At 50.2% G+C, this 22,866-nt stretch overlaps 9 protein-coding genes across 9 annotated transcripts; 4 read left to right on the forward strand and 5 right to left on the reverse strand.

Moving 5' to 3' along the window:
• Positions 1-1,222: 1,222 nt before the first annotated feature.
• BKA67DRAFT_564679 (uncharacterized protein) lies at positions 1,223-1,611 on the reverse strand. Its single transcript, XM_046102763.1, has one exon. It carries the CDS (start codon positions 1,569-1,571, stop codon positions 1,332-1,334), a length of 240 nt encoding a protein of 79 aa, XP_045958578.1. The 5' UTR covers positions 1,572-1,611; the 3' UTR covers positions 1,223-1,331.
• On the forward strand, positions 1,599-2,365 carry BKA67DRAFT_564680 (uncharacterized protein). The gene has a single exon (XM_046102764.1). It carries the CDS (start codon positions 1,674-1,676, stop codon positions 2,301-2,303), a length of 630 nt encoding a protein of 209 aa, XP_045958579.1. The 5' UTR covers positions 1,599-1,673; the 3' UTR covers positions 2,304-2,365.
• Positions 2,366-2,537: 172 nt separating this feature from the next.
• Positions 2,538-4,363, reverse strand: BKA67DRAFT_592493 (cytochrome P450; the record flags this gene model as incomplete). The annotated part of the gene is made up of 5 exons (XM_046104843.1): positions 2,538-2,952; positions 3,015-3,226; positions 3,274-3,325; positions 3,379-4,202; positions 4,256-4,363. 5 exons carry the CDS (start codon positions 4,361-4,363, stop codon positions 2,538-2,540), a joined length of 1,611 nt encoding a protein of 536 aa, XP_045958580.1.
• A 1,173-nt stretch (positions 4,364-5,536) lies between these two features.
• Positions 5,537-6,232, forward strand: BKA67DRAFT_658616 (autophagy-related protein 16; the record flags this gene model as incomplete). The annotated part of the gene is made up of 2 exons (XM_046107305.1): positions 5,537-5,624; positions 5,706-6,232. 2 exons carry the CDS (start codon positions 5,537-5,539, stop codon positions 6,230-6,232), a joined length of 615 nt encoding a protein of 204 aa, XP_045958581.1.
• Positions 6,233-6,579: 347 nt separating this feature from the next.
• On the reverse strand, positions 6,580-8,175 carry BKA67DRAFT_658617 (histone methylation protein DOT1-domain-containing protein; the record flags this gene model as incomplete). Its single annotated transcript, XM_046107306.1, has 2 exons — positions 6,580-7,540; positions 7,604-8,175. The coding sequence occupies 2 exons, from the start codon at positions 8,173-8,175 to the stop codon at positions 6,580-6,582; spliced, it is 1,533 nt and encodes a 510-aa protein (XP_045958582.1).
• Positions 8,176-9,913: 1,738 nt separating this feature from the next.
• Positions 9,914-10,393, reverse strand: BKA67DRAFT_658618 (uncharacterized protein; the record flags this gene model as incomplete). Its single annotated transcript, XM_046107307.1, has 2 exons — positions 9,914-10,194; positions 10,219-10,393. The coding sequence occupies 2 exons, from the start codon at positions 10,391-10,393 to the stop codon at positions 9,914-9,916; spliced, it is 456 nt and encodes a 151-aa protein (XP_045958583.1).
• A 3,049-nt stretch (positions 10,394-13,442) lies between these two features.
• Positions 13,443-14,908, reverse strand: BKA67DRAFT_274853 (uncharacterized protein). The gene is made up of 2 exons (XM_046095911.1): positions 14,562-14,908; positions 13,443-14,072 (listed from the first exon to the last, which is right to left on the reverse strand). The coding sequence occupies exons 1-2, from the start codon at positions 14,704-14,706 to the stop codon at positions 13,702-13,704; spliced, it is 516 nt and encodes a 171-aa protein (XP_045958584.1). The 5' UTR covers positions 14,707-14,908; the 3' UTR covers positions 13,443-13,701.
• Positions 14,909-15,611: 703 nt separating this feature from the next.
• BKA67DRAFT_535643 (short-chain dehydrogenase) lies at positions 15,612-16,286 on the forward strand (the record flags this gene model as incomplete). The annotated part of the gene is made up of 1 exon (XM_046100048.1): positions 15,612-16,286. One exon carries the CDS (start codon positions 15,612-15,614, stop codon positions 16,284-16,286), a length of 675 nt encoding a protein of 224 aa, XP_045958585.1.
• A 1,956-nt stretch (positions 16,287-18,242) lies between these two features.
• On the forward strand, positions 18,243-19,461 carry BKA67DRAFT_564695 (uncharacterized protein). The gene has a single exon (XM_046102765.1). It carries the CDS (start codon positions 18,412-18,414, stop codon positions 19,330-19,332), a length of 921 nt encoding a protein of 306 aa, XP_045958586.1. The 5' UTR covers positions 18,243-18,411; the 3' UTR covers positions 19,333-19,461.
• The last annotated feature ends 3,405 nt before the right edge of the window (positions 19,462-22,866 follow it).

A 22,866-nucleotide genomic window follows, 5' to 3' on the forward strand; every position in this document is an offset into this window, starting at 1 on the left:
ATGAATGTGATTTTGTCTCGCTTGAGAAGAAAGACGAGGGAAATGTTAATAAAGAGGTGGTATGTTACTTCTAAAGACCAAGTAAGCCAGACTTGTTCAGGTGCATGCATTACATTAATGTAAGGCATTGGGACAAGATACTTTATTAAACGGAATAGAAAACTGTTAAAATATTTGGAGAAAAGAGAAAGGAAGAGGGGGGAAAGGTCAACACAGAGGGTGCGTTCAGGGCGTTGCCGTACTCGAACTCTGGGTTCCCAGAGAATGAGATTCTATACCCTAACATCTGGCCATACAGACCGGGGAACTGGTCCATCAGGCACCCTGCCAGTTTACCATTAAGGCAGCCCGGCTGGTGGCTGTGTTGTAAACAATGATCACTATTGTTTCTCATAACCTATTCGGGGCCCCATTTTACCCGAGTCACATTTCTTCCACACAAATGAGGGTGGCTGAACATACTCACATCCATAGATCATCAAGACACGACTGGTGCTGTCTTCGAAAGCCCGTTTGTTGCCAGCACTTGCCATCAAGACACGAGCCGACATTTGTCGCGTTTCTTTAACCAACGAAAGTCAATTTCAGATCGTGTCATCCTACCGTAATACACTAAAGCAACGAGGATCGGTAGCAATCTTTGCGCTTGGTACCTCTGAGTCATTGGAGTCTGTACACCGGGTTTGTTTGGTACAGCAGATCATCTTTACAACGTCGCGCGGTTGTATCTCTTTGATGGGTTGCAACTTGGACTTTGTACATATCAATCTCATTGTGTCTTCAAGCCGGGCAGTGTAACAACGTATTGTTCAGAGCATCGAAGACAAAGAATATTGAACGCCAAATGGAAATATTTAATATCGAAACCCAACTCGTTCATAACCAGGCTACGTATAGGGCTGAGATGCATACATGCACCTTAGAGTCTCGCTATGTGTTCTCCTCCAACTGTCTTTCCAATCTACAATCAAGCATTGCTCTATCCGGACAATTTCTTAAGTCAGGACTATTCACATTACCAAGACCTTAATCTCGACACCATGAGCTATCAGCTCCTTCCAGTAGGCCTTTTCGGTCGGGAAGATCCAGCGATAGGCCTATCAGCTCTTCCGATTGACGAGTGTCTAAAAGAGCTAGAGGCACACTTGAGTGTACTCATGGGCGACGAGATCCAGCAAGCATGTGGCATCACCCGGGAGCGATACTCAACCATCGACGACCTCCAGGCTTCGATCCAGGAGAAGCATGAGATGATAGCCCGGAAGATTGCCAAGAACCAGGGCGTAGTCTGCGAACTGGCCTGGCTGCGCGATCACAAGCTATCGGTTCGCTCACAGATCAGAGAGATATCGAAACACGCCTACGGATATCATGCCTTCCTGAAGGACTCTCCCCGCCACTGCGCGCCCGAGATAAAGCTCAAGCTGGACCGCCTGCAGGGCCTCCTGGCCTCTGCTTGCAGCCTGGACCAGACTATCGATTTCAGATTGGAAGACGCGCTGTACGCCCGCGCAAAGAAGCACCGTGAGGCGCAGCAGGAGATCGAAGCTACGACCATACTGCTCGAGCATGCTCTGCTCTCGGAGAAGCACGGTAAGTGTAACTTTCCCCTGCTCGGCGTTGCTCTTAGTCCTTATCAACAGCTGACCCACGAACATGACGTCTTCGTCGCCATGTACGGACACTCCGAGGACGAACGTCTCGCGAACCTGGGCACCATCAGGTTCTGTGTGGACTACGTCTATGTGTGCAGAGATATCGTCGAGGTCGTCCTCGCCAAGATCAAGCACTATGCCCGCCGCGAGGACAATTTTGGCAAGGGTTTGGCTGATATGGTGCCCCTCTGGCGGAGACGACTATTGCGCTGGTTGAGTTGCCACGAGGATGTCGAAGGCGAGCTTGATGGCTTCTATGAGACGATCGTCTCGGGCTGCCGGCAGATACAGGCTCACATCGGTGCTGGCGATTTTCCGGAGCTGGCTGCCTCCCTAATGGACGTCCGTGACTACGCCCATGCCGCCAGACTCGGCATCAGCTGTAAGATCGAAGAACTAAGGTATAGCATCTGCGATTGGAACTTGCCAGACAAGACACTCGAGAGTCGGTTAAGGGAACTACTGGATATTGAGCGATCCTGCCTCGATGGTGAAGGAGATATATTTGAGATCGATGGCCCCGTTTCGCCCTTATCATTTCATCTAGATGACGAAGATGAGTTTGAACTAGACTACGATATCACATGCACCATTACACCGCATCCTTCTGGTACAGCAGTGTACACCAACTTTACTTCGCATATGTAGTACCTCTGGTCATAAAGGTGTTTTTAACTCTTATGAAAGATTGTAGTTGGTTTATTATTACGAGCCCCGCTCCCCCTCACTCAGACGCCATCAAATCATGACTACGGGCCCGTACATGTATGTAGCATAAACTTGAGAATCAATGTGCCCCTCAGCGTCCAAAGATGAGATATACTACACTCAGGAAGGCATTCGTTTACATGATAGTAATTTGTTGATCCATAGGAACTTTTCTTAGGCTTTCATGTAACCACTCTCCTTGACAGTCATCATCACACCACCCCTAGGCTTTGCTTCCATGGCCAGCTCTGAGAAAATGACGTCTCCGAAAACCGTATCCAGATCAGTGTATGCATGCTTTGGCTTCTGACTTGGCTGCAGTCCTGCACATTCGAAGTCGAAGTCTCGCACGGTCAACAGTAAAACGACGCGCATGATGTCCATCGCTAGGTTCTGCCCAAGACAAGCCCTTGCGCCGCGACTGAAAGATCGGAACCACGGACGCGGCACGGCGTCGTTGAGGAAACGTTCTGGCTTGAACTTGGTTGGCTCCGGGAAATACTCTGCATTGTAATGCATTGTGTGCCAGACCGGAGCTATGACGAGATCATCAATGGGGTACAATTGACCCTGATAATTGACCGTGGCACTATAAAAATGATGGACATTAGCACTCACGTTTTGTCCATCTATGTAAGGAAGAAGGCTTACCCCGGCGGCGCCTTTCGAACTCCGAACCCTACGGGGAACAGACGGAGTGTTTCTTTGATTACAGCAGACGTATACTCGAGATCATTGAGCCTAGATGGATTGTCCTCCAGGATTTCCAGCGCCTCGCCCGTATTTCTGCCAAAAACAGAGTCGTGTTCATGGCGCAGCTTTCGCAGGACTTCATGGTTCTTTGAGAGGAGCATATAGACAAACTGGCACATGTTAGGCGAGTACCCAATCCGGGGGTAGGCTAGCTTACGCAAAGGGTATCCACAGTCGTTCCTTGGCCACCAAGAAGGAGACCCTTGACCCTAGCACCCAAATGTTAGCGATGTGGAGGCGGAGTTTGTTTGTGCAGACTCACTGTGTAACGAGTAATTTTAATTCTTCCTGCGGCAACTCAGCCGCCTTCGCATCCTGCTGACCATCTTTCATGAGTGTCTCTCTGAGCATCAGGTCAAGAATGCTCAAGAAGTCTTTCTTGCTTGGCACAATATTCTCGTCTCTCATACGAGCCAGCCTCTCCTTTATCTTTTGGCTGACGCTGGCGTCAAGTCGTTTTGTGACGGCGCCTTTCTTCCACCAGACGTTCAGTTTGACCAAGGGGTTCATGGACAGGCTTTCATTAATTAGTTTTTGGGTCTCTTTGAGGCCTTCCAAATACGTGCTGCCCTGGGTTTGCGCATGTGTTGGGAAGCTAAACACGATTTGACCGATGATATCGAAGATCAACTTGCTACACTCGTGTTCAAAACTAAAGACACCGCTAGTGGCCAGTTTCTTGAGTCGTTCTCGGAACAGCAGGGTCTCCTCCGTCATGAGACCCGTCAGGGTTCTCACATGCGACAGTAGGAACGATGGTGCCATGGCAGTATGCAACTTCTTCCAGATTGGCCCATTCGCCGTTGCGATGACATTAGGCCCGACAATGTTGGACATCAATGCTTCAGCCATGGGATGTTGCTCGTAGACTCTCTGCACCTGCACCTGGTCCATGAGGTCGGGTTCGATCAACAAGATCTGGGGATCTGCTATGGGCCAAAGGTCGAGGTAGAAGAGACCCTTCAGGTCATACTTCTGGGCCAACGCCGTGTAGTAGACCTGTGGATGGCAATTGGGTGGGAACTGGCCTGCAATATCGCCCATCTCCTTGAGATGGCCCCAAAGAAAACTATGCGGTGGCCCTGGCTGTCGCACGCGTGAGTCTCGGCTTCGAAATATATACCACCAAGTGAACTCACCAGGTCATGGTATCGCTTTCGAGTCTGATACAGCTTATACAAGAATTGGAGTGCGACCGCAGCTACCAGGGCAGAGGCGATCAATACGAGAGACTTAACATCCGCCATTCTTCTTTTGTGGCGGAGAGAAGAGGCCTCAAGATCCAGGTTGGCACATCACAATTTTTTTGAGAGTAAAACGGGATGTCAAATCAAATCCAACTACCCGGTTTTATACTTAAGAACTCGGTGTAACGGCCGCTAGACTAGACGATGCTGTAGGATTAAGTGGCACCGCTACAAGGGCAAACACGCTCTGGTGTCAGCACTAGAGACGCTATCGTTCCTAGGACAGGCCGTGTACGTTAACTGCTTGTTAAATTAGTGACTGATTAGATCGCATTTGTTCCCAGTGGATGGTAGGACCCTGTATGGGGGACTTGTTGATGCGTCTCAATCGTTAGTAACGTTCAACGCAAAGTTTACGATGAATTCCGAGTAAGGGGTAATTTGTTGGTATTAGTCATATTATTCCTACCGCGGCACGGTTTGGCATCATATAACGACGCAAAGACCTATCAGGATTTCAGACAGAGAGCATTGTTTTATTAAACTTCGCTTAGTTCCCTTTCACAGGGGGCGTCCGATGGAAACAGTACCAAGTAGCAAGATGAAAGGTAGCAAGAAATGTTTCTTGACAAAATGAATCTCCACATTACTACCTTCTAGGAAGGCAAGCTGTTGATATGGAAAGCTTGAGCGTTTATCAGTCCAGCGGTGACACATCAACTTGCTCCATATTACATAGTATATCAGTGCAAGACGACACCACTCAGAAACAATTAAGCTTTTACCATCCGTGACCTTGTTGTCTAGGGACGAGCGTTTTCCAGATCTCATAGGGCTGGAACATAGTTGCACTCAAGTTCCAATCCGGACTGTTCTATAATTAAAGTTCTCGTCTAGGTTAGCCGTGTAGGGTCACTGCTCTAATATACGGTCTGGTACATAGCCACAAGCATGAACGATGTCAGGCCGCGCGACCTCAGTTAGGGGGGGCCGCCCAGAGCTTTGTTACCCCGCCAAACATCCGCCTGGAGTGCTTCCAGGAAAGCAAACCGACTTACGTTATGAATTCCTTGCACTGGAAGTGGTTGTTTATAGTCATCACAACGCCCACCCCATCACACCACGCGACAGAAACCGAGAGCCGGCGACGACATCTCCCACAGCCCATCTCGAATCAAGCGCAGATGCCCCGCGACCTGCTTCGCTGCTTTGCTCTCCACCTCGACCAGCGCCATGCCTGTAGACTGGCGGTCCGAATACCTCGCGAACCTGCACGAGGCCGAGCTCCGCAGCCCGGTCAACAAGGACCTGGTTGCGACCTGTCAGTCCTCCCAACGCCCTGGCCCCTTGTTTCCTCTCCTGTCTCCCCGCGCATGTTCCTGACACGTTAGCGACCCACCAGGCTCCCAGCTCGCGGACCGCATAGCCTCGCTCGAGGCCGAGAAGGCGGTGCTGCTTCAACGCGGGCCCGACCCGTCTCCCTCTGGCAGGAGCGCGACGCCATCAGCCACACCGGACTCCGGTGATCCGGGCATCACGGCGCAGCTACGCCTCGAGCTCGCAGAGGCCCTGCGCTCCAAGGGCCAGCTGGCAGCCAAGTTCAAGAGCGCGGACGCCGAGCTGCAGAAGCTGCGAGCCAAAGGCAAGGTGGACGACAAGCGGATACGCGACCTCACCGGCGAGCGGAACACGGTGACGGCCAAGCTGCGCGACCGAAGCGAGGAGCTGGTCGGAAAGAACCGACTGCTCAAGGACGTGCAGGACGACAACTTGACGCTCAACATACAGCTTGACGTTCGGGAAAATGACCTCAAGAAGTTGAAGGCCGAGAACAAGGAACTCGTTGACCGCTGGATGAAGAAGATGGAGAAGGAAGCTGAAGCCATGAACCTCGCCAACGAGCCACAGTCAAATGGAAGAAAAAGGTAATATCAGACAGTATCATGTTCAAAGACCCAAGCACGGCGAGAAACAACAACTGCAGCCTTATCCTCGCAGAAAAGAGTGGGTATATATCGCCTAACTTGCTTGCTTGCCCTGCTTCCAAGGCGCATGGTATCTATCCTACAGAGTCTGATCATGAATCTACAGTAAGTGTTGAATGTCCACTTCTACTCCGAAAAAAAAAAAAAAAAAAAAACCCTTGAAAATATACACAACGCTCCCATGCTGCCCATGCACACAAGGCTATGCCAACTCAGCGCAGAATACCACCATGCCCACTATGCTCATGTTGCCAACAAACACGACTCTGGCGCTAATCAATGCACAACAGCTCACGATCTCCGCGTCGACACAAAGTACCGCCCTCCAGCGTGGGACCACGAGACCCAGTCCTCATAGTATTGGTGCTCCTCAACTTCGAAAATACTGTTTGCGATATCGTTGACTCCATTCTTCTCGTTTCCCATGACAAACGACACGAGCGAGATGACCTTGCAACCAGGTTTCAGGTCCATAAACATGCGTACCAGCGCATCATTCAAAGTTGGCGTAAAAGCTTTGTTGTTGACCAGTATGCAGTCGGCTCTTGGGAGAACCTCAAGAATCTTCTTGCTTGTTCGGAAGTCACCTCTTTCAAGGGTAACCAGGCCCGGCCTGATACCCCAGAGGAGGCAACGAGACCTGAATTCCTTCTCCTGTGCCTCAGCAAAGTTACACGAGTTGTCGACCATCTCGCAGCCATAACTTGCACAGCCAATCTCGAGGGCAGCTTGCAGCACGACATTGCCCACGCCGGAGCCCAGGTCCATGAAGACCTTGTCGGACGTCATCTCAGAATGCTTGCCCAAGATAGCCCTAATGAAGGGTGCTCTAAGCTCGCCATACACGTTGTCTCCTCCAGGCTGGTACTTGTTCAGGGATTCGACGTTGGGTGATACAGTGCGCTCGTAAACCTGGGTCAGGATGAAGTCGGCTAGTTCCTCGGAAATGCCATGGGTGGCGTCTAGATTCTTCTCCACGGAGCCGTCCTTTACGAGAGCCGAGATCTCCTTGTTGTAGTCGCCGAGTGCTGCTTTGAATGCTTCAAAGTCAGTCAGACGGGAGGCAGTATCGACGACCTCATTTGTTTTCTTATCGGCCGTAGCTCTCTCCATAATTCTGCAAAACCCGATCTGATCGTCCGTAAAACGTTGCGCTTGCTCTTCCGTAAGATAGGTTTCGGCAACATGTTGTATAAGGCTCTTGATGTCTTGTACAGCATTGATCTTATCCTTACGATACACCAGCTCATACCTATAGAGATGTGTTAGCAGTGCTGCCCAGGCATTTGTTCATTTTTTCCATGTGAGAAGCTACCTTTCGGGCCGAGTCCGGGAGGGATATTGCACCTGCACAGCAACCTCGTCTTCTGGTGCCCCAGCGAACGCAGGTGAACAAGCAGTCTTTATAGAGGCGAGATCTGCGCCATGTATGATTTTCGGTTCCCTCAAATCGTCGCCGAACGCTTTCTTGTGTCGCAGGCGGCGGTTTGGGTCTTTCCATTCGGTGACGACCTTGCGTCTCTTGCCAGTCAAAGCAGACTTCCACTGGTCGTCGTCGTCGCCGTCGTCGTCGTCGTCGTCGCCCCACATGGGCGTGGAATCTTTGCGCGGCGGAGGTGCTTTGCGCTTGCGCTCGGCACGCCCCTTTTCGTCGGAAGAAGAAGGATATGGCGAGGCACTCTTGGTGCGGGCTAGAATCCTAGGATCTGGAGACGACAACCGATGTGCCGACATGTGCTTGGATCCGTTGCGACTGCCATTTGGCGCAAGGCTGGATGAGCGTGGCGCCGCTGACAGAGACGACGACTTGGCTGGGGCGCTCTTGGTGACTACCACCCTTTGCACCCTCACAGCTTGTGGCCCTGATTTGGCCTTGAGTAGGGGCATGTTGCTTTTTGATTTTGTTTTTTTGTTTATTTTCTTTCCGAAAATGCGCAGACCTTGAAACCTGCAGTAGGGGGTCGAGATTGAGAGAAATCAAGAATACAGAAGTATGCCCAGGGTCTATTTACAGGAGCATGCCGTGCCTCTCGCCGGGCGAATGAATGGTGGGTGAGTGCGCTGGGGTGGGCAAGTTGATGCGAGTTATGGCAGATTTAAATGGCAGAGACTAAAGGAAGGCTTGCTACAAGAAGCAGCAGAAATACAATACAACGCGATGTAAAGCACGTGGTGCGATTGTCGTCTAAAGAATGGTGTGAGAAAAGTCGACGAGGTGGGATGTCTGTCACTGTCAGCCCGAGCCTAGTCTAGGACTTAATAAGGATTGACGTCGACGTCGAGGCGCCGGGAATATTCTTTGAGAGGAAGGGTCTTTTTGGTCTTAGCCTTGGTCTTGGGGCGCCTTCGGTCCACGTCCCAGGTCCAGGTCAAGGTCAACCTCCGCAGCTTGACAGGTGCGTGTTGCGGCCAGGTGCAGCAGGCAGGCACTAACCTACCGTAGCTAGATAAAGTGGGATGCAAACGCCCGCCCCCATCTGCCATGCCCCGTGCTTGGCGGGCGTGCAGTGGCCATGCGTTGGACCCGATTGCCCCTGCCTTGGCTCTCCCTTCGCCTGCAAGTACTGCAGCACATTATGTAACCCAGGATTAAGCGTTGTCTGGCTCCATGGAAGGGCATGTGCTTTTCGCCTTTTCAAGTTAGCCAGTCACAGCCTCTTCTCTCCCGAACGAACAGGCTTAGCGATAATACGCCCAGTCGGCAACCACTCCCGAGTCTCTTCAAGTATGAGATTCAGACTTTCCCTTTTTTACCCCGTCCTCCATACACTTCTGTCAGGTAATATTCTCATACTTCCTTTTCCATATATCTTTTTTGCTTCTCAGCGCAACCTTGCTTCAATCCGTTCGCTCACCACAAAACGACTCCGTATCAATGGCCACACATGTTCTTTTGCTCGAGCTGCTATCATGCCGAGAACTGCAGATACAATCCAAATCCGCTGAGGCACATTTGAAAAGGAGCCAAGTCCTTCTTTACCGAACATACAACAATATCCATCTAGCAGTGGACTATTCGTTCACACATTATCCCGTCCGAGTGGACAAAGACTCTGGCCCTCGAGGTTAGGGGCAACTTGTGTGTATTTGCCGCCTACCGCTCTCCTTGGTCTATGGCATTGTACCCATCTGGGTCAATCATCTCCTCTCTATGTCTTCGATACCGTCAAGAACCAAAGAACAGTCTTGTTCAACAATATCTTTGCTTGAGTGAATTCACAATCAACATCTGTATTTATTTTCCCCGGAATTGGTAGAATGGCAAGCAAACTGCTTTGAGTGCTCTTTGACCATGTTGTGAGGCTGTGTTTGACCAAAGAACAACAACGATTCTTTATGTGGGAAAAATATCAAATTCGAAAAGATCCAACCTTGCATACATGGGTCCGGGGCCCTCTCGTCGAGAACAAGAAATTTCAATAACAGTTACCATTACAGATCCTTGCCAGGTCATTAACATCATGCTTCCACGAAAACCATACGGGCTATATGCCACACTAGGACTTATATCCCAGGTGTCCAATGCACAGGACGTCACGACAGACGGTTCAGGGGTGCCGACTAGTTCTGCGAGCACCTTTCAAACTTCAATATTATCTGCATCAACTTTGGGGTCAACAGGCAATCAGTTGACATATAGTGCGGGCTCAATATCTTCCACATCACTGTTGTCTTCTTCTATACCAAATCCCTCCGATGTCACCTCCAGTGACATATTAGCAAGCATCACAAGTGCCTCACCTTCAACAACCTTAGTAAGCTCGAGTCTGACATATTCATTTACTGCGTCGTTGTCACAGTCGAGTGTCGCCAGTTCAACGACTTCATCTGGGGGTATTCTCAGCAGTTTCAGCTCGTACTTTCTTGGTACTACCTCGTCTTTCATTGCCACATCACTCGCAGAGTCTGCTTCAATTAGTCAAAGCACACTCTCATCATCGTCGTCACCAAACTCAACAAGCTCCAATGCCGCGGTTACCATGCCTAGTAATTCATCGACCTCGTTGTCGTCTGGCATATCAGTCAGTGCCTCAAGTTCCTTACTTGACAGTAGTACAGTCGTGTCAAGTAGTTCTTCTAGCCTCTCGTCAGGCATTTCCAGCATTTTTCCGAACTTGTCGAACGTGAGCAGCGAGACGACAAGTCCTCCCAATATCAGCGCAAGTACAACTCAAATGACAACATCCACTATTTACTCAACGACAATGTACACCATTACATCTTGCGCCCCTACGGTCAAGGACTGTCCAGCGAAGCTGGGCGCTGTCACTACCGAAGTAGTCTCGATTGGAACAACTGTTTGCCCTGTCACAGAGACCCAACCAAAGGCTTCGTCCCCAACAGTCTCTCTGGCGCCATCTCTGTCTCCAAATGCATCGAGCAGTATATCGAGTGGTGTTTCTAGTGCATCATCGGTCCTCTCATCAGCCGCTTCATACGATAGCTCAAAGTTGAACAGTGTTATCTCTTCCCTGGACTCTACGGTGTCCTCTGCGTTACCAAGTCTGTCGTCTTTAGCAAATTCCAGTCTCGTTTCGAAGACAACAAGTACTATCTTGGCTTCTTCGATTCAAGCAATGCCGACTACCTACAGCGTCAGCAGTGAGGTTACAACTTCTACATTATCAACTGTATACTCGACGAACGTTTACACTATCACATCGTGTGCTCCTGCAGTCACAGATTGCCCTGCTAAGAAAGGCAGTGTGACGACAGAACTTGTTTCTCTATATACGACTATATGTCCGATCACCAAGACCGTACTCGATGGTGTTACCTACACACCTCAAGTCAGTCCTGTGAACGCTGCCCAGACCTTTCCATCGTCAGTTGTCAGCACCTCCCAGGGTCCGCCCGACTCATTAACGAGTGCCACCATGCCGGTAGCTACTACTGTTTCCATCACCTCATCTAACACCCCTCAAGACATAACCAATTTCACAAACTCCTCGGGACTCTACTCGCTGACTCTGGCCAACTCAACGATGCCGTCTTTGACCATAACCGCGCCTATTGGGCTAACAACAAGTACCGTATACTCCACCAATATCTACACGGTCACTTCATGTGCTCCAGACGTCAAGGATTGCCCGGGAAGAGGAGAGGTTACAACTGAAATTATTGCCGTCTCAACAACAATCTGCCCAGTTACCGAGAACACAGCTAGCACAATAAATGCTGTTGACACAACATCCTTGCCAGCCAGCTTGCCAAAGGCGACCGCATCGGCAGAGGTAGTTATATCCACCTATGTGTCCTTGAACAGCTCGAGGTCCACGACAGGTTCTACAAGCGCAATTGCCAGCAGCATATCCTCGTCGAGTACTCCTTTCGCAGCTCAGTCTAGTGCCCCCTTGAGCCCCAGTCCAGTGTCATCGTCTTCAATTGTGGTGCCTGTCTCTTCAGGCGTGGCTGCGGAGTCTAATGGTACCCCAACGGAGCTTCCTGTTTCTAGAATGTCTACCGTCTACTCTACGAACGTCTACACAATCACTTCTTGTGCCCCTGAAGTCAAGAATTGTCCGGCAAGCTCCGGTACACCTGCCGTGACTACTGAGATTATTGCTGTATCTACCACAATTTGTCCCATCACGTACTCGACTGCGGCTGTTACCTTGAGCAACACTGTCGGTTCATCTACAAATCTGATCACCACCACCATCACATACGAGGACGCTCCAGCGCCTACTTCGCCAGTGCCACAATCCACTGGAGCAGCCACTGCCGCAGGATCGAGCAGTCCTGAGGCGAGCCCGACCAAGCCTTGTACAACCTTGACGCTCGGCAACTACTTCACGACCATTATCGAGTACGAAGCTCTTACCTCGACTCCTCCTGTTTTGCCTGCAAATGTCGCCCCTCCAGCGGCGGAGGTGCAGCCTACCAGTTCCAGCTACAAATACAATGCGGCATCAGGTACGCAGCCAGCGCTGACGCAGACGATCAAAAGTTCCTCATCGGCCACTGTTGTTGAAGCCAGCTCCTCGTCAAGGTTAGTACCTCCCTTCACCCAGGTCTCTAGACTGGTCCGCTCGGTCTTTGGCCTGCGAACACGAAACTAATTTGTTCTTCTACTCTCCCCCTTTAGCAGTCCTCCTAATGCCGTATCGCCGAATACGCCCGCAGCAACCGCCGCGGTGACCCGCCTGACTAGCACGATCACCAACACGCAGACGGTGACCTCGATCAAGCCGTCGGGCGTGCCGCTCTGCGAGCCCGTCACCAGCTACGTGACCGTGACCGTGACCGTGGCAGCGGACCCCGTCACCGTCACCGCGCAGCCGCCCTACCCGCCAGGCTACTACGGGACGGGCAGCAGCATGTACGGAACAGCAGGCATGGGGTTCGTCGGCGGCACCGGAAGCCTCGGCGTGGGCACCGCCGCCACCCCCGTGACTGCAGAGGCTAATGGCGCGAACATCGCGTCTTCGTACATGACGGTGCCGTACAGGAGATGGTTCAACGGCCACGGGCATATGCATGGGCTCGGGAGGAGACATCACCGCCGTTAGTCAGTTGTGCAGTGCGATGGGGGCGCCCTTGATGATGTTGATTATGATGGGGTGTGTTCGTGCATAGTTCGCTGTAGGAGCACACCCGGAAACCTGTCTTTTCATTCTTTGATTATCTTTCCGTCTTTTCATTGTATATAGTTCATACCCTTCCATCATGTTTTATTTTAGAGCCTTTGGTTTTACGGGTTCGGTGTATCAAAACTACACATGTTACGCTTGCATACCCAGGTAACGATCTGCACGACGAGCGTGGTACGGCGCGACTATGTAATGGCCATGTGAACTTCGTAAGCTAACAAAAGTCATGAGACGCCAGCAGTATGAGCTCCTAGCAATGCCAACAAAAATAGAAAGCAATGAATTTAGTGTCTCTATGGACATGATGGTATCGGTGCTTACAAACTGGGCAGACAACCAGTTCAGGAAGCATTATCATCGCTATACACGTAACTAGGCCGCTTCCATACAATTTGTGCTTAGTGAATCCTTTTCCGAGCACTTCCCAAAGAAATTCGCCATCAATGAGGAAACATCACCTCGACAGCCTCGTGCAACCGCGCATAATGACCACAATGATCTTTCCCTGCTTTTGAGCAGACCCAAATCACTCAAATCTGACGATATATCCCGTCCTATATGGATATGCTAATGGTTTCCTGCAGTTGCGGGTCTACATAGTTTTCGCCAGTGTCAGGCGGTTGGAAGTATGCATTTGCATCCCATCCTACAGGTAAGCCACTAGGGTCATATTGCGCAAATCCGTCGAAGTCAGGATAGTCCATGGGAAGTGCTTGACCTAACGCATCTGCATTAGTGATTATGGAAAGACAAGATCATGATCGTTTGACGGAAGAGCGAGAATCGCACATGCAAGAACGAGGGAGCAGTGAAGGAGGATCTAAGGATGAGTGAGTGCGCATTGAATAAGAGACTGACCTTGGCCGTGATAGTAATCTTGGTGTAGAATGGGTTGCTGGTACTGATGACTCAACATGTGATGCTCATCAGGAGCATTCCCTTCTATGTATCCGGAATTTAGATGACCATGCTGATCCCAAGCATTGATGCTGATCTCGGTTGGTGAGATAGGAGAGGTCAGATCCGTGCCTGCAATTGAGGCAGGCGGTGGCGGCACTCCGCTCTGTTCCGATTTGGTGTCATGTGCATCCTGAAGCTTCTCGTGAGTGGCAATTCGTTGATGCCGAGTGAGCAGGTCCCGTCTGGTAAAAGCCGAACCGCAGTGGCATACGAATGGCTTCTCCTTGGTGTCTGTGTTCTGTTAGACCGCATTCAGCAAAGAATTGGGCAAGGGCAATGGCAATGGCAATTCATGCGGGCACCCGGCAAATTCCACTGAGGGTCTACCGTTTCTCAGACACTTGCCAAGAAAGAGCTTGACAACTACTGTGAGACCGATTAGAGGGACGAGGCGTGCGCTTCTAGCCAATAACGGTGTTTTGTAGAAGAAAAAGCAAATCCGCTGAGGTGGAGTAGTTGGATTGGTTATAGATGACTCCAGCCTCACCTCGCCGACCCGAGTCAGCGGAACAGGGAAGCGTGGTGGTTCAGTAATGCATTGCCGGGGCCATCGCAGTGCAGTCTACGAGGCTGCAACCTGACTTGTGAATTGACTCGGGAACTGGTGTTGCCGTATGAGATTGATATTGATGTTGTGTGTCCGGCAATACACAGGGTGACTGGCAGGGGTATAGAGGGTCTTCCGAGGTTGGAGATATTGGAGAACTGGGCGGTACTCACGCGTTCTGACGTGTCGCTCCTTGTGTTCCGATCGCTTGAAGGCGCGATTGCAAAATGGACAGACGTGAGATTGTTCTCCAGAAGGCTTGCGGCGCTTTTGAACGCCTGCGGGTGGGCGCTGCGACACAGTCATTGTCGTCTCCATTTTTGAAGGATTAGATGGGTTTACTATGGGCGCGTTGGAGTGTTCATCGCGTACGCTCGGGTCTTGAGCTTCAGTGGTGGCAAAAGATGGGGTAGAGAATGAAATTGCGGGGATTTGGGAAGACCTGCTGGGAGTGCTTTAGGCCCAGACTCTAGACTCTTGTTGTGGCGGAATCTACCGCCGCTTTTTGGTCAGTCAACGTGACCTGTGACCTCTGACCTCTGACCCCGGCGGAGGCTGGTAATGATTAGGGAACGACCGGTCTACAGCGGCCCACGACGCTTCAATTGCCTGAAACGAATGCATCCAGTTCAATGTGGGAAGACCAAACGTGTGATTCTAGTCACCGACTACAGTTTTTTCTTTCTTTTCAATGTAGCTGAACTGTCCTCGCACATTAGCAACAGCGACGAGACTGACTGATGCGTGTATTAGACCTTGCTGGAAACCGTGCGCTCCAACGGCCAACGGACGACGTTAGCGTCTTCGTTATCGGCGCAGGACGTCGGAGCTCTTGTAGCCCATAATTACAGATAGCCCTGCATCGAAGCCAACAAGTGAGATCACCATGACGAGCGGCAACATTCTGTCCCATGACTTATGCTTTTTCCTTCAATAACACGTTCGGAAATCGACCCATTGCCCATTGATTGGAAACAGACAATCTTGTTGTCTTAAGACATTGCTAGAGAGACTGTATCAGCCAGCCGGACTACCACCTGATGGCGTCAACAGTTTTTAGGCTTCCCGGCGTGGCCCTCATTACCGGAGCTGGTGGGACAGGGTCAGGCACGCAGATCCCCAAAATCACGAATATGCTCAACTAATACAAAGCTTAAAGAATCGGCGCAGCGGTCGCAAGGGGTTTTGCTAGGTCTGGATGCTCTCGAATTGGTATTACGGACATGAACAAGACAACACTACAGAGCACTAAGGAAGCAATCTTGGAAATCAATCCCAGAGCGCAAGTCACCGCCCGCGTGGGCGACGTAGCAGATGAGGCTTTCGTAAGCTCTTTTGTTGACCAAGTCGCAAAGGAGCACTCCCGTCTCGACTATGCGGTCAACTGTGCTGGCATTTTGAAGGAGTCTCTTCGGTCCACCGAGACCCCTGTCTCTACGTTTGATGCCATTACCAACGTCAACTACAGGGGAACATGGTTGTCTTCCAGGGCCGTGCTGTCGCATATGTTGAAGCAGAAAGCGCTGCCCGAGCACCCAAACTTCCAAGGAGCCATCGTCAACATTGCAAGTCAGCTTGGTATAGTAGCAAGACCTGGCGCCGCAGCTTACTGTGCATCCAAGGCTGCCATCATCAACTTGACGCGGGCCGATGCAATAGATTATTCGCAAGATGGAATTCGCGTCAACTGCGTCTGTCCTGGTGTGATTGAGACACCTATGACCACAAGCTCCGAAGAAATGAAGAAGACGTTGAGGCCTGCGATAGATATCGCTCCGATGCGCCGGATGGGCACAGCTGATGAGGTTGCTCACGCTGTCTTGTTCCTTTGCTCTCCAGAGGCGTCCTTTGTTCAGGGCCACGCTTTAGTTGTTGATGGAGGATACACTATTAACTAGTGCTGCTCAGTATACGAAGAGAATTACAGGCCCTCGCCTTGTTAAGTCAACTTTGTAGATTCCCGGTCTTTTTTAGAAACACTTAATCATTCTTCTGTTCTTCTATGGAACTCCCCCCCTGGTACTCGCTCACAACTGCGTGCGGTTTGGGAACATTTTGTGTCTTGTACCTCAATGGGCAATGCCAAAACATAGAGAATATGCAGGGACTCAGCGGTTGAATACATATTCTATACTAAGCAGCATGGCTCCAACTGTTGAACAGATCCGTCAAAGCTCTTTGTCGAGCAACTTATTTGTTGCCTAGCTTTAAAGGCGTTTCGAGGGAGTATACGGCAAGAAAAAAGAATGGTTCTATCGCAGCTCATAGGTCTAAACAAGTTCTAGTCTATACTAAATTTTGTGCAACTATCTTTAGCCTTCCCTGTAATACCCCATTATTACTATAATGGTGATACATACTGCACGTAAATTATCGACCTCTTTCAATTGTTTATCAACTACCAAACCCCCTTCGTAATCTCGTATACCTCCTTCTTTCAGCATTGACAGACCATCAATGCACATTTCAGATACACAATCACTATGCAATTTCATCCACAAATAGATGACCGCTCAGCTCCTCACAAAGGTTTTACGTAACATTAAATAAAAAAGGATCGTAACAGGACTCTTAGTTCATACAATTGATAAATTATCGCCATGAAAACTCACTCCTGCTTTTCAATTACAAAATGAGAGGAAGAACCATAATCGACCCTGCGCAGAGGTACTATGCAAGAGATTCGATGTATCTTCAAGACGTATAACGTTGACGTTCCAAGCCTGGCAAAGGGTTGCTGCCAGCGCAGTGATATAGCAAACGGCTAATGCTAACGCCATATAGATGGAAAGGGTTACCATTAACGTTTTCTGATGCAACTACTTTTACAGACTCGGGCGATCTAAAATTTTCCAGCATAATATGAATCTTTGGGAACTTACATCGATGCGTTCGACAGCATATTGTTAGGGTACAGATGCCATCCTAGACTGATGTTTATGACACGAATGCTTTATAAGGCACATAATATTGGCTTCAATAGTATCAACATGAAGGTCTCACAGCAGCAGATCTGCTATACTAAGGAGCCCGGTTGGTTGGGTCGATTAAGATATTTCGTTTAAAGAGCTTCTGGAAATAGTGTGTAAAGCCGTGTATGCTACCTTATAATCCTGTATAAATATACCAAGCAATTCCACTTCGCGGCCTGGCACATGTTCTGCATACCAAAAATTACTCGGGAAGTGGTTCGGACTGGATACTTAGTTTGGCGGTTTCATACCAAAAACTTACCGAATGAATCCGTGAACTATGACCATAATCTCCGCCGACAAGCTGAAGGAACAGAAATGACACGTATGTCTTAAAACATCAATTTTTTTATGTGTAACAAGGACCAGGACGATTCATGGACAACTGAGGGTACCAAAAGCGTTCGTTAATGATGATCCCATACTGTAATCCAAGGTGGAATAGCGGCCAGACCTTGGAGTGAATCAGAGGACGAATGCTTGCGGGCACGTTGTTGGCAAGGCGAATAGAACGCATTAATTCGTGAAGTAGCTCAGTATTATTAGTAGAGCAAGCCCAAACTCATGATTGTTTCATATAACCAATCATATCACAGTTTCGTGCAAGCCACCGAGCATCTTTGACGCAGAATTAGGCTGCTATAGGGGTTAGCTGCTCACGTTAGACTAGTTTGACAATTCTCATCCAACTTGTTGCTCATACGTGGTCGCAGTTTAACCCTATTTGTTGGCCAATGGACTGGTTATTGGTTATTGAGAGATGTCCGAGAGCTGCCGGAAATACGTGCCGCGCTACGCTGCTGGCCCCGCCCCGAACACCTGGTGTCGAAACCCACCGGCCGGCGTCAAAGAGGATCGCCATGCCCGAAATCTTGGCCCGCAGGAAACTCCTAACGCCGCACCCCACGGATTTCTAATCAAGTATTGAGAGAGGGCCTATATATGTGGCTTCCGCTCTCTCTGAATATTGGGGACGCACTGGCTCAAACCGCTCCTGCATGCGTCACGTTACTGAACAATACTTACTTAAATTAGAACAAAATAAACGACAATGCCGACACAACCTATCCTGGTTCTCGGGGCCGGCGAGTTAGGTACAGCAGTGATCAAGGCGCTGACCTCCCATCCGAATTGTCAGTCCCACAGTAACAATGTTACCGTCCTCCTCCGCCCCACCACATTGACTTCCACCGACCCTACCAAGCAGAAGGAGACGTCCTATCTCTCCTCCCTGGGAGTCTCATTCGAGGCCGGTGACATAGGATCCAGTTCCGTCTCCGAACTCGCAGTCATATTCAAGAAATACCACACCATTATCTCCTGCGCAGGAATGTACCTACCCTCAGGCACGCAGACTAAACTGACCCGCGCCGTGCTCGAAGCCGGGGTGGCCCGATATTTCCCCTGGCAGTACGGTATCGACTACGACGTCGTCGGCGCAGGCAGCGCGCAGGACTTGTTCGACGAGCAGCTCGAGGTCCGCTCGCTGCTCCGGTCCCAAAGCGCGGTGGACTGGGTCGTCGTCAGCACGGGGCTGTTCATGTCGTTCCTGTTTGTGCCCGGGTTCGGGCCTGTCGACCTCGGGAACCGGGTCCTGAGGGCGCTGGGGAGCTGGGACACGGCCGTGAGTGTCACGACGCCTGGGGACATCGGCCGCGTGGTGGCGGATATTGTGTACGACCCCAGGGGTGTTGGGAGACAGGTCGTGTTCGTCGCGGGTGACACGGTCACGTATGGCATGGCGGCGGAGCTGGTTGAGAAAAGATTCGGCGGGGAGTGGAAGAAGGAGGTGTGGGACAGGCCGTTTCTGAGGAGGAGACTCGAGGAAGAGCCCGGTGATGGGATGTTGAAGTATCAGAACGTGTTTGCGGCGGGAAATGGTGTCTCGTGGAAACGAGAGGAAACTCTGAATCATCAGAGAGGAATCAAGATGGAAGATCTCGAGACATATCTTAAACATATGGCCATCTAGATTTTAAAGGAGGCTTTTCGGTATGTTCTATATAAAGGCTTTTCATCGTTCTCCCACTTCTCTCAGGTCAAGATATCAAATGTGAGATGCTGTATCCTGTATAACTTTGCGCTCATCTGTATTGTCGAGCACGTTGTCAAGTCGTAATGTGGTTTGATATTTGTAACATTGTCCCTAAAACCCCAAAATATGTTTAACACGATAGCAAGATCATTAGACATAAGACGTACATAGGTCAGCTGCCGCTTCGTATCCAACTACATGGTGTTCACAATTTAGCAGCTGAGAAACGCCCCGAACGTTAGAGGTAGTCAAGCGTCCAGTAGGCACAAGCGCATGCTATCATGCATATTGGCATGACGAGATCTCTACAGATTACGTATAAAAGCATTGAATAATTGTCCAGGGATATAGACTGAAGCGAAAGTATATACTATAGCAGGGCATCAAAGATGCAGGAACTCGCACGTGCCTACAGATTATCTCAGAAGTCCGTTTCGTCAGTCACGTTGCAACGATTAAATGAAACAAGCACTTCGCTATATGCCTCGCCGCTGCAGTATCTTCAACTCCAAGCCGGAAAAACAAAAATCTTGCAGAGCCGACGCTTATCGACATTCGAGCATATCTCCTTCCAGCGACGACACCTCATTAGTTCTAATTTTGCCAATCCCTTTTATTTTGAGAATGATGGGATAGAATAGCTGCGCTATGATGATTCATGTCTTTACTTCATTCGCTTGTACTAACATTTGTTATATGATGGCTGAAGCATGGAAGAGCTGGATGTTGTCGGATTAGTGTTTCCATCCGGCGTACGCATCGTGAGGCAGCAGCGAGCCTGTCTATTACGGTGGCTTGAGAAATGGACTAGGCAAGCATGCATGCAATAGGGGCTGGAGTGTAACCTTCGAACACTGCAGGTAGCCAACCACTCGGAGCCCGCAGGATGGATTTTGTCACTTCCGAGATTGCAAAGGTATATTTCGCAGGGCCGGGACATTATACTTCTGCACACGTGTATATGCTTGGCAAGAAACCAGGTACGAATCTAAACTTTGCTTAGGGGATAGTGGCAACTCTGATTTCATGACGCATTGTGTATTTTCGAGTCCAAGTCTCATTCGACAAAGTTGACTTCAGGAACAGGGTACAGTATGGCTCATGTTCGCACGTGAACGATACTATCCACCGTGTTTCGCAAGAATGTTTGTTGTCAACGAAACTATGGGCTGCGGAGAGGGCAAGGCAGATCACAGACCGGGTGTTCATGTTTGATGGCTGCAGGCAGCTCTCAGATGACAATCTGCCGGTTGATCACCCATCAATGTCGCAAGACGTGCAGGGTGCACGCAAACTCGAGTATACGGACGACTTTCCCGTTTTGGTGTTAAAAGGATGCATTTAGATCAAGGAACGCGGTGAACTAGAACCTGACGCTTGTCTTCTTTGGAGGGAACGGACGAGCAGTGGGCCGAACCAACGCTCGTGGGGTACATGATGCAAAATGTACGTGCTTACTACTTGTATGTAATCCATATGGGCAGATTTCGGCCAGGGCAAGCTTCGGCAAGTGGACCAAAGCCGAACTAGCAGATCCCAGCAGGACTGAAGAGGAAGCCATAGGAGAAAATCCATCGAAGGTCGCGATGGAAATGGGGAAAGCAGATCATGAATAACGGCCCATCTGCCAATGCCGTGTCGGGCAATCGCGGTGCTAGCCCAATTGGTTACAACGACCGGGGACAAGTCTGGTAGAGCAAATAGTCACGATGAGTTGGCAGTCCTAGCGCATTGAGCAAGAAAGATAGCCAAAATGAGTAGTCGTGTCTTTTCTTGCTTGCACCCAACGGTACCGGCAGTCGCTGGGCTTACCTTGCGATCGTTTTAGTGTTTGGCAAAGATGCGAAAAGTTTTCCCAAAAAGCCGGTGATTTGGTAATTGGGCTTCCCGTCTCAAAAGCACAGATCAGAGTCTGAGACTGCGGGAATGGAAAACCTTAAGGTGTGGGCTTCTTAAAATTAGACAGGCAAGGCATCAAAGATCCAACGATCAGGTATGATGTCACTCTATCGGTATGCGGCGTGCGCGATAGATAGTCGGGCGCTAAAGAGAGATATAATACTTGCTATCAGATACTAGCAGGCTAACCCCGACCTGGCAGTAGAGCCAGAGCGTGGTGATGAGGCCGGAAACGTTGTGCGCCTTGGGATACCCTCAATTTTTTTTGTTGAAATTTTTTTGAGAGTACAATGCAATGTAGTGCAGTGCAGTAAATGAGAAATGGGTGATCTGTCATGTATTGGCATGGCGTGTCTCGGAGCGGAATTGACTTTGATTACTGCACGGGTATCCGTAGGTCTGCAGCCTTGTGTGGCCAAGCACTCCCCCCATAGCACTTGTCCCAGTCTTTGATCTCGTCATGATTAGTGTTGCGGCGGCTCGGTGGTTTCAATCAGGCATTTGACTTTGAGTGGTGTGAGAATCAGGGCCTGGCGTATTCGTTTTTTCTTTCTTGCGCCAAAAGCTTTTGGAATAGTCAGGTACATGTGCAGAGCTGATGTTGGATAGTTGACAGCTGGGGAGGGTCAAGAAGGCACACAAGGCATAGCTTGCCAAGAGTCGGAAGTCAATTCGGAAGAGGTTGGTTGGCTCGACGCGCTCCGCCATGTCAACAAAGCGTCGCGCCCAACGCGAGTGGCTGCCGTTTTACCTGGCCTGCCTCAAGGCACGCTGCTCTCATCCAATCGCTTCAGTGGTGCTCATCAATCTTAAACACCACATATTCATCAATGCAGCACCCTCAGCACATCATTGCACAAGCGCATCCAACCTTTATGAAATTTCTGCTGTTGGCGCCCGCTAGTCTAGTCGCAACATCAGACAGCCCTGCATGCATGTCTTATCTTGTCTTGCGGTCGTCGGCTCTCTCGCCACAGCACATGCTTGGATTGGATTATACTCTCTGCAAATCAGCCAACGTCTTTTGGGCATCCACGGATCCGTCGCTTGGGGCCAGAGCTCGACCGCAATTGTGCACGCATAGCCAGAATAGCCAGAACCCGTGCAGCAGCCAGGCCATTGTCGACACACCTCACACCAAACATATTTTCTGAAAGCCAACCAGCGCTGTGCACTTCGCATCAGTTCTCCGCTCACGCCAGGGTCAGACCACTCCTTCGCCAGCCTGTCGTGGCCTTTGGCCAATATCGTGTCAGTCTCGCCCAATCCTCTGTCGCAAGAGTCGACAGACGTGCATGCAGACTCAGGGATCCGCACTTCCGCTTTGGGTGGATCGGTGCTGCGCTGGCTAGCTGCAGACTGCAGCAGCCTCCGGGACACCAAGCCAAGGACTGGACAAGCTCAAGGTCCAGCTGCTGAAGTCAGATTGTGAGATTGGTGGGAGCTTGTGCGTGTGCCGCCCAGCAAAGGCACCAGACTTTCACGCCCGCCGCACGCCTTTTCCACTGTCTCTCCCCCATCCTAGTTCCAGTTCAGACAGTCTATCTATCGTGCAGACAGTACCCACCCCAT

Source organism: Truncatella angustata (genome assembly GCF_020726525.1).
Source record: "Truncatella angustata strain MPI-SDFR-AT-0073 chromosome Unknown BKA67scaffold_4, whole genome shotgun sequence".
Lineage (NCBI taxonomy): Eukaryota > Fungi > Ascomycota > Sordariomycetes > Amphisphaeriales > Sporocadaceae > Truncatella > Truncatella angustata.